This window comes from Blennius ocellaris, assembly GCF_963422515.1.
Source record: "Blennius ocellaris genome assembly, chromosome: 7".
Lineage (NCBI taxonomy): Eukaryota > Metazoa > Chordata > Actinopteri > Blenniiformes > Blenniidae > Blennius > Blennius ocellaris.
The window spans coordinates 9,005,778-9,020,411 of record NC_137656.1 but is presented as its reverse complement, the minus strand read 5'-3'; the positions used below and the strand labels follow the sequence as shown (position 1 = coordinate 9,020,411).

General features: G+C 42.2%; 1 protein-coding gene across 1 annotated transcript; it reads left to right on the top strand.

Annotated features, from left to right (window-relative positions):
• The first annotated feature begins 7,363 nt into the window (after positions 1-7,363).
• LOC308132549 (fibroblast growth factor 10-like) lies at positions 7,364-14,527 on the top strand. Its single transcript, XM_080499693.1, has 3 exons — positions 7,364-8,539; positions 13,313-13,416; positions 13,761-14,527. The coding sequence occupies exons 1-3, from the start codon at positions 8,080-8,082 to the stop codon at positions 13,950-13,952; spliced, it is 756 nt and encodes a 251-aa protein (XP_080355819.1). The 5' UTR covers positions 7,364-8,079; the 3' UTR covers positions 13,953-14,527.
• Positions 14,528-14,634: the final 107 nt, after the last annotated feature.

Sequence of the window (14,634 nt, the reverse complement as noted above, 5' to 3'; positions counted from 1 at the left end):
ATAGTAATTTGTTGCACCACTCATCTTAATAAGGAAATTAATATAATTTCCGATTGATAAAAAAGATCTTGCTCATGAAAGTATCGCTGCCGCGTCCTATTAGTCACAGTTCAAGTTCAGCTGAATCAAAACAATCAAGTTGTTCTCCAAAAAGGGCAAAATGGTCATAAAATTACTCTAATAGCAGGCACAAAATAAACTCCAAAGCCAAACAACTGTGGTTTTGGATTGAAAAGTCAAACACTTTTCCAGACATTCCCTGCAGACGGCAACAGTAGCAAACAAACAGTGCCCACAAAGACTTGTTACTGTAAAGGCAAATTCCAACTCTGAAGTATGCCATACAAAACCATGGTAACAGGGACAATGTTTTAGCACTTTATATAATATAATAATGTATTTTTACAATATCTACCACCAGCATATTTCCTACAAAATATTTTATTCTTTACAGACGCTATCAATGATATCAGTCAAAGATGTGGAAATAAAAGAAGTGCAGCATTAGAGTCTTGGCTGTGACATTTTACCCAGGTTTTGGAAATAATACTTCCCTACAATTTGAATAACCAGAGGTAAATCCATACATGCGACCGGGAAAATTGCATCCATGATGGTCTGATACATTCAACATGGCAGACAGTTTTGTTTTTATTTTTTTGTCCTTATATTTTGTGTTTCCACTTTGACTTTGAGCAAAAAAAGACAAACAACTTTCCAAATTCTGAAATTGGGGGTCCAGAGAGGAAGATGTAAAGCTATTTCGTGTGATTAAATACCTTTTCATGATGTCTTTACATAACTTGGTTTCATTGATTAATTGATTGATTGATTGATTGCTTGATTGATTGATTGATTGATTGATTGAATTTGATTAAAATATTTTATGGAGCAAATTATTTTGTTGTTAGTAGCTATACGCATCAATATATCCCCATTGTCAGGATTATATAATATTGATAAAATCATCTTCACACTATATTATATCAATTGTCTTCTATGTAATGATGTACATTCCTTTTTTAATACTAAAATGCATTCTCTTAATACATTCGACAACTTAAATTCCCATCTATCCAATTACTTTATTTTAATCTGCACATTTGCTCCACTTCATGTTTTGTTTCATACAAAATACTCATACTCTCCTGTACCGTCTGAAATATTCAAAAACGGCAGCTGCATTTATTTTCATTAGCACAGTAAAGCGATAGTTAATTATTCCACATTGTCACCTCATATTGCCCTGAGAATGATTGAGGACTGTCGATCCAGTGTCTGACCTGTAAGTAAATTCCTCGGTCCCCTCTGAACCCGACACTCAGCAGAGGAGGATGATGATGTAAGTGCCTGTTCGGGATGGGGAAGATAACATGACAAACATCTATTGATCATCGTAAAGCAGGAAACAGCAACCTCATCTTGTAGGTTACCAGACACCCCCCCAACACCACGGCCAGGAACACATTAAATATTTACATTTGATGACAAACAGAAAAAAAAAAAAGAAAAAAATCCAGGTCTCCGGCTTGAGCCCGACACATGTTCACATGTTATCTCCTCCAAGCATGAAGTAACATATTTTCCTGTGATCTGTGAAAAAGCTTTAAAGTACCATTTAAGGAAAATGTTACTTTAATCCTGCCGCTTACCTTTCAAATCCTCGGGTAAACCCAGAGACAGGCTCGTGGAAGGCAGCGGCAGCAGCGGCAGCAGCAACAGCAGCAGCAGCAGCGGGACACAGTTCGTGCACCAACAGGCTCTTTTCCAGAGGAAGAAGTCCAGTCTGGTGGCTCTCATCTGGACCCCATCAGGTTGCATGTCCCCAGGCAGTCCGACTGGCATCCCTGTACCAGGCATGCTTCTTTATTAAAGCCTCGGCCTCCTCTGACCCAGCACACACAGATCGGGCCCCAGGGAACTCAGACAGAGACACACACATGGTTCCCATAGGTCAGTTTGGTTGTTTGTGAGTTGTGCGTTTGATTCCCTCATAGACCACATATGGATTCGAGCTGGAGTAACTCGGAGTGAGGTGCTTTCCTTTGTAAAACATCTGCTTAATGATAGTGTACCAAAAGGGAGGAGCCGCTATACTCACAATGAGGCCAAGCAAAATCAGAGACACATGACTTGAATAAGGTGAATTTCCACAATTTGGGCTGCTAATGTGCTGCAGTGTGCAGAGCAGAGGGAACAACACATTGCAACAGGCTCGTTGCTGGTTACACCTGCTGCAGCAAGGGTCCAATGGAGTAATACTTTAATCCAGAAACAGGATTGGAGTCACTTAAGCCGTCGTACTATGAAAAAATGAACTCACCAATAGCATTGTAACTTATAAATATGTTTGCATCAGTCTTTCTGAGTTTAGAGGTATTTCTGATCCACTATTAATCTTATCTTTGGTGGAGTAAATGGGCCTGTTAGCTGTTAATACGGTTCAAACTACATATCTTTTACTTATCCTCAGACTGCACAGCACTACATCCAGAAGTAGCCTCAGACTGTACACAAAAGATAAGAGTAATTGGGCCTAAACTACTACAACTATAAGAATGGGTCGAGACTTGATATTGTGAAGCAACACTGTCCAGCAGATCATTTTAATATAATAGGCTCTAACAAGCAAGCAAAGCCACCTTTGTTGTTATTGATGTTCAAGTTATTATTTGTAACAATGCTCAGGACATTTGTCACGCTTTAATATTGGCTTTTGATAAGCATTGTGGAGTTAGTTACTCATTGAAATACGCAAAGTTACATCCAGCTGGTCAAGCATTTGGTGCGACATCCGGACTGAGGTGAGGCCTTGATGTCCGAGAAAAACTTCGCTTCACGCTAAGTAGCAACAGTGTCATCACTTGGCTTGTACTGCCTGGTGAAAAAGCTCTTCACTTTTATTTGGTAAACAGCAGTTTGTGTACAACAGTGCATTACACGTGTTCCAGTTCTGTGTCTGGGTCTGATCTGGATCACACATGTAGAGCTGGACTGTTGTTTGTCCTGCACAATGACTCTCAAACTGAAACATGCTGGTTGCTGTGTGACATTGACACGGAGGCTGGATGATTTGCATTGAAGGAGACATGCACTCAAACAAGTCTACCTAAACAAGCCTTTTTATGTCAGGGTAAAGATAGTAGTGTTGAGATTTATCCTTTTGGTGTTTTGGCCTGTGATATTTGTTAGGACAACCAGTACTGCAAAGACTGTTGAACAAAAGAACACAATATGTCACATTTAATGTTTATTTTACTATCACTTTAGGTATTTCCAATCAATGTAGACACCGTGTATAGGGCCATCCTAAGTCACTAAACACATTGCTGACAGCTTCAAGATCGTCAGTCAACAGTCCAGCCTTGCAGGTCCCCACTAGGAAATTGCCCATTTGCCCCTTCAGAAGCTCCACCCCTCTGCTCAGCTAATATACAGACTGAGACTTAAAAAAAATGAATCTATATTGCTAGCTACATTTAGAGTTGAGCAAGTCCTCATTGGGAAATTAAGTCTTTACACAGGTGCAATATATTCATATAGTATTCCATAATGATGAAGGGTAAAGATTAAAGGGCTGACATGTCCTTCAAAATAACTTCCCATCATGGATTTTTAGAGTAAAACAGACAAAATAAAGTATTTGTTTATTTTATCATTTGAAATAATATAGCATCCAGATATATTTAAGGATATTTAGGCTAGGCAAGCAAGTCTGTAACCAGAGGTTTTCTGAATTGAATCCCACTGCCAGTGGGTCCATGAGAAGCCCTTAATCAAAACCTAGGGAAGGTATCTGATATTTTCAACAACTGTGCCAAATCAAAATACATGCAAATCACATGATCCACTGTGTTGACCCTTGAAGGTAGCCGCTGAAATGCAATGATTAACATTTTATAGCAATCAGCCAATTATGTTTGCTCTAAAACTGGCAGCAAATCTCACCAACGATCACATTCAGTTCAGTTGAAAATGAGTATTTTGGTTTCCCGGTGTTGTTCAACAACCTCACTAATAACTTAGTGGATATAAACTCTCCTTTTTTTAAATTAGGATTACAAGTAGATCCACGTGTGTACACAAAACACAAGACCATGTAATCAACATATTTCCAAGGTTGGTCATGCATGTGTGTCAGTGAAGCAATTTTTTTTGAAGTCTAGCGATAAATAAAGAAACAAAGAAAGAGTTAATAAGCTCAAAGATGAGGTTGTCTGATCTGACGTTTGGCCAAAAATAAATTTACCCTTGATTTACTAGGATTCTTGATAATGTCTATCTTGCTGCGACCTTACAAACTGTGTTGTGAAACACTTTACATTCAGTATCAGGTACACACTGTGGACACCAAGTCATCAACAGACTTCTCCTCTTCGGGTTCACAGACTTCTTGGTGTGTTCTCATGCTTGAATGGGGCTTAACTAAAATAAAATCAAATAAAACTGATCCATGCATATACCCACTAGTAAGTGTAACAAAAGCAACACCTGTCAGCTTTACTACTTTGCCAGTGTAGGAAAATTAAAGACTTTGTTTTAGTCAAACTCACTTAATTACAAAAAGAAATAGAAAAAAACTTTCCCATGAGCATCACCTTGGTTCATTTTTCTTCTTGGCAGCTGCTGCTGTGTGATTCAAATCTCCACCGATGTGTGTAAATTTCCGGTATTTTACTTCTTGCTGCCTTTACTGTAATTATTATTATTTTTATTTTTTTCAGAATAGTGTAAGAACGTAGCAGTAGAGCCTCAGCCTGTGGGGAAGGATCAAAAACACATTTGTCGGATCTATTGTCTGCAGTCTGGAACTTTGAAAAGTAATTTGAGGAGATGGATCTTCACAGATTCACTAAATGCTAAAGCTGTGGAGCAATGGGGGAGATGAGTCCATCTCCAGACCCTGCAAATCTCACTTATATTGTGTTTAGGAGGGAAAAACCCGGGCATGGCTGTGTTTGCAAAGAATGCGCTCCTCGGCCTCTAAAGAAATCCAGCAAATCTTGTAAGTCCATCAGCATTATGTAAAGCCTGGATCTCTATGAGGCACCTACAGAGGACATTACTGTCTTAGAGTCCAAGGGAATATCTGCAAAAGCACATGTACACTGTGTGGTTCCTTATATATCTACACTCATCTTCAAATCTGCATGTAAATTGATTTAAAATAATACAAATCTGTTCTTTCAATGGGAGCTCTGATAACAGCACGTAAACCCACTTACATTTCATGTGTCATGGTCTTGTGAGCACAGAAATATAATTGAAGGTACAGATTAGGTTGCCTTTTTAAGATTGAATATTTAAGATTTGTTTTTACGTATTTCAATATGACATCATTATTATTATTATTGTTAAACCATTAGACCTCACCTTTATTAAACGATTTTTGAAAGGTGATGTCTGGTTCACTATTCATCTGAATAAACGGAAAAAAGCTTGGCAACATTTTTTGACGATAGGGAAATATTCATGCATTAAAATTCACATAAACCAACTCACTCAGCACCAATTGGCGGCCTGTTAGTGCTCCCCAGTGTGTGCTACAGCAGTGATCAATAAAAACAATGCCTGCTTTTCCCAGCTCTGTGTCCTCTGCACTGATTCAGGTTATCATGGTGGGAAAAGACACCACAAAGGAAGTGCTGATAAGATTGTCTTCTTTGTATCCTTAGATATAACCATGCCAAGACCAGAGTCAAGAACTGGCGGATGGTCTGGACCTAGATTGTTGACAGACATTAAAGCAGGCACTAAAAACTGGGACTTAAGGAGAGAAAAGCCGGGGACTGGACAAATGCTGACATTAAAGACGCAGGGATCAGGAGGGGAGAGATAAACTGCCAGCAGCTAGTTGTGTTTACCACATTGGATTGTTAAAAATGTAATTTTATGGACCCTGATCATTGATATTGCCTAGATAAGCCATGAAAATTCAAACTTTTATTAGGTTGCTGCCTATGAATACCTGAATTGTACTTTCTATTATTGATGTGTAATTGCCATTTTTGTTTTACAAAGAACAAGCAGCAAAATCAAAAATAAATCTCTTGAAGTTAAAGTAGTCATCTGCTTTTCTTCAGTGTGTAGCGTGAGAACATGACCATACCTAATAATCTGCACATTTACTGCACAAAATTGAACATTGCTGTCTAGTCCACTATGACATTGTCCATCCTGTGCCTGCCATGCCTTTGAGGTGAATTGGTACATAAGAGAGTCTTGCTGGCTGATGGCCACTCAGACACCTGAGTCACAGTGGAAGGCAAAGGTCTGGTGAGTGAAACTGGAGAGCTGCATTGCATTGCAGCACTGCAGGAGAGATAACGTGCCACGATAAAGGGCCTCGAAGGAAAAAGAGAGGCCTGAGCGAGATTGCAGTGATAAGGCAGCATCCAGACTCAAACCGGCACTCGTAACTTAATATGGTTTTTATCAGAGGAGATAGAGGAGGATGGCCACTTGTCAGGATTATAACATTTTAATGGGCAACAAATGAGTCCAATTTAATTTGTAATACTTATCCTCTTCACACTCAGCCCGACAGGCACATGTGCACACCAGATAGCAAACTTCAAAAAGACATCTTGGAAAATGCAAATAGATCACATGTTTCCAACGAGTCATGGTAGAAACATGATGACACCTTGATTAACTAACACAACCTTCCATTGATGCCCAACTGCAGCTGTAGTGACCAATCCAATCCATTACTACCGGACTGCTGCTTCCTGGCCTGCAGCATCTCCACAGATAAACCCTCTTGTCACCTCTCACGCTCATAAGTAAGTTTTGCATGTGCGTAGTCAGGCACACACACACACACACACACACACACACACACACACACACACACACACACACACACACACACACACACACACACACACACACACGCACGCACACAGAGAGAGAGAGAGAGAGAGAGAGAGAGAGAGAGAGAGAGAGAGAGAGAGAGAGAGAGAGCACTACTTGCTCCCATATGTGCGAGGGGAAGTTGAGTAAAGGAGGGAGGGATCAAATAACCAACAGAGTCACACAGCCACACACAACACAGTCATTTTCTGTGATCTCCTCCTCAGGTGGAGAACTTCTCAAGTCAAGGAAAGGAGGCAAGTCGCTCTGACTCAACCCTGAGACAGTAAGACCTCCCCAGACCGTCATCTCGATGCTGGACGAAGGTGGAGTCATTTAGAGGGTGAGAGAGAGAGAGAGAGAGAGAGAGAGAGAGAGAGAGAGAGAGAGAGAGAGAGAGGGAGAGAGAGAGAGAGAGAGAGAGAGAGGGAGAGAGGGAGAGAGAGAGAGAGAGAGGAGCAGGGTAACCAAAGAGGGCAGATGGATTATTTGACATGCGCCTGGATTGACTAACGTTTCTATTTAAGACTTGAATCCTGTTTTTTTTCTCCAGAGTTTAATCTGGAGATGCTGCCCCTCACAAGTGGAGCCCGGTAGCTTTCAGACAGGTAGACTGGGTGATGCAACACTTTTTAAAACATTTTTATTTCACTGGAGTTTGGGATTTTTATCACTGCATTTTGAAAAGTTTCTTCTTGGATACCAACAAATTTCTAACTATTTTGGATGTACATTTTGAATTGTACATCTGCCTGGAAATACAAGTGGAACACCGGAGCCAAGAATAGTTAAGATTTCACAAACGATTTAGAAAGAATTACAAAAAACAAGGAAAGTGGAAAAACAGACTTGTTTTACTGGAAGGCACACTTGGTAATTGGTGAGGGTTTTTTTTTTCCCAACTCATAATCTTTGTTCATCTGGACTGATTTATTTCCCTAAACAGACTTGGACTCCAAACTTTCTGACAATCAGCCTGAATCCTTTGAACAGTGAGGAAAAGAAACCCAGAGGAATCAGCTTTCACCACAGAGGCTTGTTGAACCAGCAAAAATCATTTGGAATTTCCAACAGGTGTGAAAAAACTTGGACTCTACGGGGAGACCATCCACACCGGCCTGGACGGTGGAGGGCTCCCCTCCCTGCCCTCTCGGTCTACTCTCGCCCCCAGCAGCATGTCCCAGGCTCCGAGGCTGCCTGTAGTCCTCCTCACAGCACACTACCATGATCAGATGGGCTGCTGGAAGGAGTAAGCCTGCCTCTGCCTCGTCCTGTTCCCGGGCTGGGTTTGGGGTTGGAGCTGGCTCTGGGGCCATCTCCAGATTAACGTCATTAACACTGCTTTCCCCGTTGTCTTTTCCACTGCTGGTCAGCCTGGTGATTTTCTCCTTGTCCTTACCGGACGCTGCCTGCCACCAGCTCCGCAAGGACAGACTGAGGCTCACCAGCCCACAAACTCTCAGAGTGCCCGTGAACATTACAGAGACTGAGCTGATCTCTAGACCCAGAGCCACTGGGGGACCCCCAGGAAGGACTGGGGGACCTCAGGGCAGACATGTGCGCAGCTACAATCATCTACAAGGAGACATACGGAGGAGAAAGCTGTTCTCCTTCCAGAAGTTCTTCCTGAGGATCGATAGGAATGGAAATGTCAATGGAACCAAGAGCAAAGATGATCCCCTCAGTAAGTAACCAAATGAGTAGACCAATGAATAAAAATAGGCAAAGAAGAAGAACTACAGCATTGATGTTCTGACTACTTGGGCTGACAGCAAGCTGTAAAAGTGAACCTCGTCAAGGTTAATTTTGAATTAAACACATTAGTCAACTTTAACTTTTCACACAGTCAAAGTAAAATCAAATAATTCATATACTTTCAGTCCCATATAACAAATATTAAAGCACTTGTTGGTTGCTTCAATTCAGGCACATTTATAGGCCCAAGAGACCCTCTAAATAATTGTTTATTTCTAATATTTTAAAAATGTAACTGTATGTTACCTAATGCAACACATGTAAATAAATATTGTTTATTGTTAACATTAACTTCCAAATTCATGAACCCAATAACTGTAATTTTTCATTTATTCCCGGAGATTGCCAGACTGCTCCTTGGTTGATCATTGGTTGGGGCCATTGCCAATTTGTGTCGTCTTTTTGTTTTAAACCAGACGTCCCACTGGTATCTCTGCTGTCCAAACACTCAGCACAATGATGGTAGCTCTCAGATGGTTTAAAAAGGAGCAGGGGCAGATATCCCGGCCATTATCACGGGGTCTTCACAGCCCATGGTAAACAGGACTGATAACAAACAAACACAGGAGGATGGGGGAAAGGACAGGGAGGGGGAGGACATGGATGTCAGTCTCATTGATGCTTTTAGCCTCCCTTTGCTTCTCCGTGTGTGTTTCTCTCTCACTCTCCCACTCAGATTGCCCTTCTGCCATCCAGCATCGAGCAAATTACATACCCACGGTCACAGATCAGACATTTGTTTAGAGCAGTTTGACGTGCTCACTCAGAGAAACATGTCTTTAAAGTGATTACATGTTGTATGTTTCAGTATATCAGTCAGTAAAATAGCATTCTCATTAGTCTCCCCAGCATTCCCACCAGGCTACGTGTGTGTGCCTATCAGCCAGCAGGCACTCACATGCTTCAGTGGGTGTGTGATCATATAGTAGCCAACGACGACACATGTGCACACACACACGTATACATCTCCCTCACTGTCGCATGCTTCCTCTTTCACCTCGTTCTCGCTCTTCCACAATCCAGGAGCGAGTGTATATGAAACCTTTAATGTTCCTCCTGGGAGAGCTAAACCACACTTTCAATCAAAGTGACTTGGGGGGAAATGGCACAGGGAGGCAGAATGTCAGTGGAGATGTTTGTTTTGACAAGGTCATGACAGAAGTGGCTTTATTTCCTGACCATACTGATGCTTTTACGACTGCCTTTGTTAATAGTTTCTTTCAAGTTGTAAAACTCAAGTGGCGCGAGGAAGTCTGACTCAATTTATCATAACAGCAGCAATGTGAATTCACCTAAAGTTTATGTGTGTTTGAAAGATAATTTACTCTTCTGACATAGTTTTTTGTTTTTTTTACCACTGGCTCAAAATTCACATTTTCAGGAGGCTGTTGGTTTTTCTTTTTACAGAGGTCAGTTGGAATTAGCAGGGGGATTGAGCATCAGGGAGGAAGGTGAAAAGGAGATTCTCTAGAGGTACAAGTTCATGAATGACATGCCTGAGCATCATTGTGGCCACATCAAAGCTGTGCAACTTCAGTATCAATGGTGGTGCCATCAAAAAGCTGTGTCCTAAGGGGGTCTGCGGACACTGTGTGTGTATTATGTGCCCTCATATCAGGTTCACATGGTAAAGGATACTACACAACAGCAGCTTCAGTCTTTGCACTGGCCCCTAGGGCTAGACATGATCCCAGGACTGACGTCCTTTGTCGACCATTCATGGTCCCTTAAAGTGACAAATATCAAGCTATTTTTCTTTTTTTCTTTTTATATGTATAGAAGATGTTAAGCCTTGTCTGAACCAAAAGTTCCACTTCAAAGACACATTGTGTTTTAATTTAATTTTTAATTTTTTTATTTAAATGTATAGGCGACATGAAAAAATTAAACTTTGTCTAAGAGCTGTATTGGATGTGTAGCTTTTAGTGTTGGGTGCTGCCTGTAGACCTGGCTCACTGTCTCTTCGAGAACCGGTATCCAGCCTCCCACAGATTTATGGGGATGCCAGTGCAAAACTGTCCCACATGGCTCTCCAACCCGCTGGGAGCCTGTGCTGAGGTTACAGAGATGCAGAGAAAAAAGGGAGGGAGACTGTGTTAAAGTCAGCTAGGTAGCTACCTCCATGGCCGAAGTGCACAATTAAGATATCTATGAATCACAGTTGAGTTCGCTTAGACTTATAGACAGCGGACAGCTTTTTAGACGCCAGAGAAATGTTGCTAAATGACATTAAAACACCTGGCTTGCTGTTAATCGGGATGTGACATTGTGAGTGAGCTGCGAGTCTGAAATGTGGGAGTAAGAGTGTACGTTTGTGGACATCTTCAGTAAAAGCAGTGGCCTTTTTGTGAGGAAAAAAAAAAACAGATGGTGCTCTTACAGAGGCCTGAGGAGGGAGATGTAAGGAAGATGTATAGGTTTTCTCAGAGGTGGGAAACAGGCTGGATCTCCCTTCTAAGTAAATACAAGCAGTGTGGTCCTTATCAGGTGTTATTACTATATATCCTGATTTACGCCTCACTCCACTTCATTTTTCTGCACGGGAATGTTAACGATCGAAATTTAAATTCTGGCAAAACAGCTGAAGTGTTATTTCATGCAGACCAGAACATCCTTTTAAAAACCTGCCAAAGCAGGAGTGAGAAAGAATAACAATAGAAGCTGCAAAGCGCAAGCTTTTTGGCATCCCACGGTGGAAAAACCACCTTTTAATCCTCACCGGCATCTTGTGCCTCCATTCCACAACCAATGCACCATTTACTGTTGTAACTCCAAACAGAGCGTATCAAGTAAGCCACACATTAGGAATGAGCAACCAGCATGCAAAAGAAAAACGGCTGTCTCTCCAAGTAAACAGCTCAACTTGGCTGCCTCTCCTCAGACTCCATCTTACATATGGGGTCTGTAAAACGTACCCCATACAAAGAGTTGTTATCACCTTTGAGGCTTGCTGTTGTACTCCGCGGAGCGCTAAATGAAGAGCATATTTTCTGCTACGCTATTTTCCCATACTCACAGCCATAAACTCATTACACTGTGCTTTGGGGTCAAGGCTGCGCGTTCAACCATTCAGCAGAAAACAGTGAAAGGAGATTGTGTCGTTTCACAGCCAGCTTGAGTTTGCAAGATGAGTACAAGTGCACATTCACCTGCTACATTAAACTTGTGTGCGTGTGTGTGTGTGTGTGTGTGTGTGTGTGTGTGTGTGTGTGTGTGTGTGTGTGTGTGTGTGTGTGTGTGTGTGTGTGTGTGTGTGTGTGTGTGTGTGTGTATACAACCTGTCTCGCCCCTGCCTCCGGTGGCTGACTTTGATCAGTGATCATTACAGCCTTTCTAATCCTCACTCCACCCCCAGTCTCACTGTCATGGCTCCTCTGTCCTCCTCTGTTCTCCTTCCTTTCATCCCTCCCATGTTTACAGAGCAGCCAGAGACTGCCATAGATTGTCTTACATCCTCACTCCATACCCGACATCTGATCCCATACAGAAACCAGCACCTCTCAGATCTTCAATGGCCGTTGTGTCACAGTCCCCACCGCCGCCTTTGCAGCTTCAGACCTCACTGCCCCGAGGTGCCACTGTTTGAACTAGAAATCGATACAGTCAAGACTTCATGGATGAAGAGAGGAACCGCTGTATATTTAAGAGAGGGCTTGTTCTTTTGGGGAGCACACCTGCATCCTCCACTGTCCACTCATGTACAAGTTTGGCAGCCTCGGAGGCCCCCAGCCCCGGGAGAGCGGGACTGACAGTAGAGCCGAGTGCCACACAAACAGTCATCAGACAGAGGAGGGGCCGCTGATGTGATCAAAGGATGTCGTTGACTCTCTGGAGTTCACGCCCCCATGCTGAAGTGTGTATGTGTGTGTGCTCACATATGTGTGCTTATTGGGATAAAATAACGACAGCTCACAGGAAGTGGGGAAAGGAAGTCAGGGAGGGCGGCACGAAATCAAACATGCCATGGGAACCAGCGGGGCTCACACACACACGCACGCACGCACGCACACACACACACACACACACACACACACACACACACACACACACACACACACACACACACACACACACACACACACACACACACACACACACACACACACACACACACACACACACACACACACACACAACGGCATAAGACGAGACAAGTGGGTTCTGTGGTCAAAGGACACATTAGGAAGTTATATCTCTCTGACCTCTGATACTGAGACCACACAAATAACCCGGGCTGTCTGCTGCAAAAACATGCCCTTGTAAACTGAGGTATAAATTAACCTCTCTAATAGCCTACGAGAAACCTGAATTATTTGTAGAACTTGGAAACCTAAATACCAAACAGAACATAAACAACCTGATAATTTCATTGGAATCAGCCTATTAATTTTCAGACTAAACAGCCTGCACAGCTGGAATTTGTTACACAGGTGTGGGCTGTAAAATAACTTTATAATATCACAGAAATGATAAATGTGCACAAGAGTAATTGTTACCTTACACAGAAATTCCCACACATACCCACATGTAAATGTCCTGACTGCAGTATGCTGCAAATCATTTCCCTCTACAAGAATTGGAACATTTCTGGTGTGCAAATATACAAATAAGATTCAGGAAAACATTCTTCCTCACATGGGTTCGAATCAGCTTATTTTGCATATGAGCACATGATGATTTACCTTCTTTTGCACGATCCTAGGTATTCTGGAAATCACATCAGTGGACGTGGGAGTGGTGGCCATCAAAGGGCTGAACAGCAACTACTATCTGGCCATCAGCAGGAAAGGAGAGCTGTACGGAGCGGTTAGTATCCAAGTCAGAGGTCAATCTGAATGCTCCAGAGAAAGGGAGATAGTACTAGATCCTTCGGTCCTTATCAAAGGAAGCCTTATCTCTACTTCTCTAGCTGCTGGGTGAACTCTGAATCACAACCAGACCAGTGCACACATGTGAACCTCTGCTCAATTTTTCAAGTGTGCAGACGTTACTACACAAGTCTGCACAACAGAGCATGCAATGCAGATTGGAGAGCAGCAAATAAACATGGCAACACGAACAACCACAATAGCTTTACACAAGAAAATTATGTGTTCTGCTCCAACCAGAAGCGTAGTAACATTGAAATGTGATACTCACTGTTTCTCCAGAGAGAGTTTGGCGTGGACTGCACCCTGAAGGAGCGGATTGAGGAAAATGGCTACAACACGTACGCGTCGGCCGAGTGGAGGAACAAGAAGCGGCAGATGTTTGTGGGTCTAAACGTCCACGGGAAGCCCATACGGGGAAAGAAAACCCGCAGGAAGAACACGGCCACCCACTTCCTTCCGATTATGGTGTGAACGAGAGGATTCACCTGGAAAGGGGGGGGGGGGGGGGTTGGAGAACATGCAGCACTGGACAGAGAGGTTTTCAATTCTAAGACGCTGTAAAATAAAGACTTTCACAGAGAAATCTCTCATTTGGAACAAAAGGCACTAACACTGTCACATGAAAAAGAAGTCTCTGCTCGTGGCTTTGATCGAGATCATGTGTTTTATTTGATGAGCGGTGGTGATTTCTGTGTTACCAGAGGCACTGAATGCAAAATTTATCATTTTTATTTTCTGTGCCAAACGGTGTGCAGCTGTGTGTGATGTGGACAACACAGAAGATACTGTCTGAGCTAACGAGCTGTAGTAGATGCAGACATATCTTGTTATTTATAATCCATTTTCTCCCGGGAGACATTTAAAAAAAAAAAGAGATAGGGAATAAAGAGGGAAATGATCACATTTTATCTCGACAGCATTAAATAATAGAGGATTCAACACATTTAAAGAAAATGTTTAATACGTAACCACTGTGTTTTGACTGAATTGTAATGATTTATTTATTTTGTGAAATATTTAACTGGAGGGGAACCCAAGAATTCCTGCGCTTTCTTTACTTTTTATAGGAAGTCTATTATGTGAAAATAAAATCCCGATTTTTCTCCTCTGCAATGAAATTAAACTGTCTTCCTTCTTTCACCAAACCCTTGAG

Excerpts from the sequence above, each read along its gene's own strand:
- LOC308132549 (XM_080499693.1), top strand. The coding sequence starts at position 8,080 with ATGATCAGATGGGCTGCTGGAAGGAGTAAGCCTGCCTCTGCCTCGTCC. Across the intron at positions 8,540-13,312 it reads GAGCAAAGATGATCCCCTCA|GTATTCTGGAAATCACATCA; the intron begins GTAAGTAACCAA and ends GCACGATCCTAG. Across the intron at positions 13,417-13,760 it reads AAGGAGAGCTGTACGGAGCG|AGAGAGTTTGGCGTGGACTG; the intron begins GTTAGTATCCAA and ends CTGTTTCTCCAG.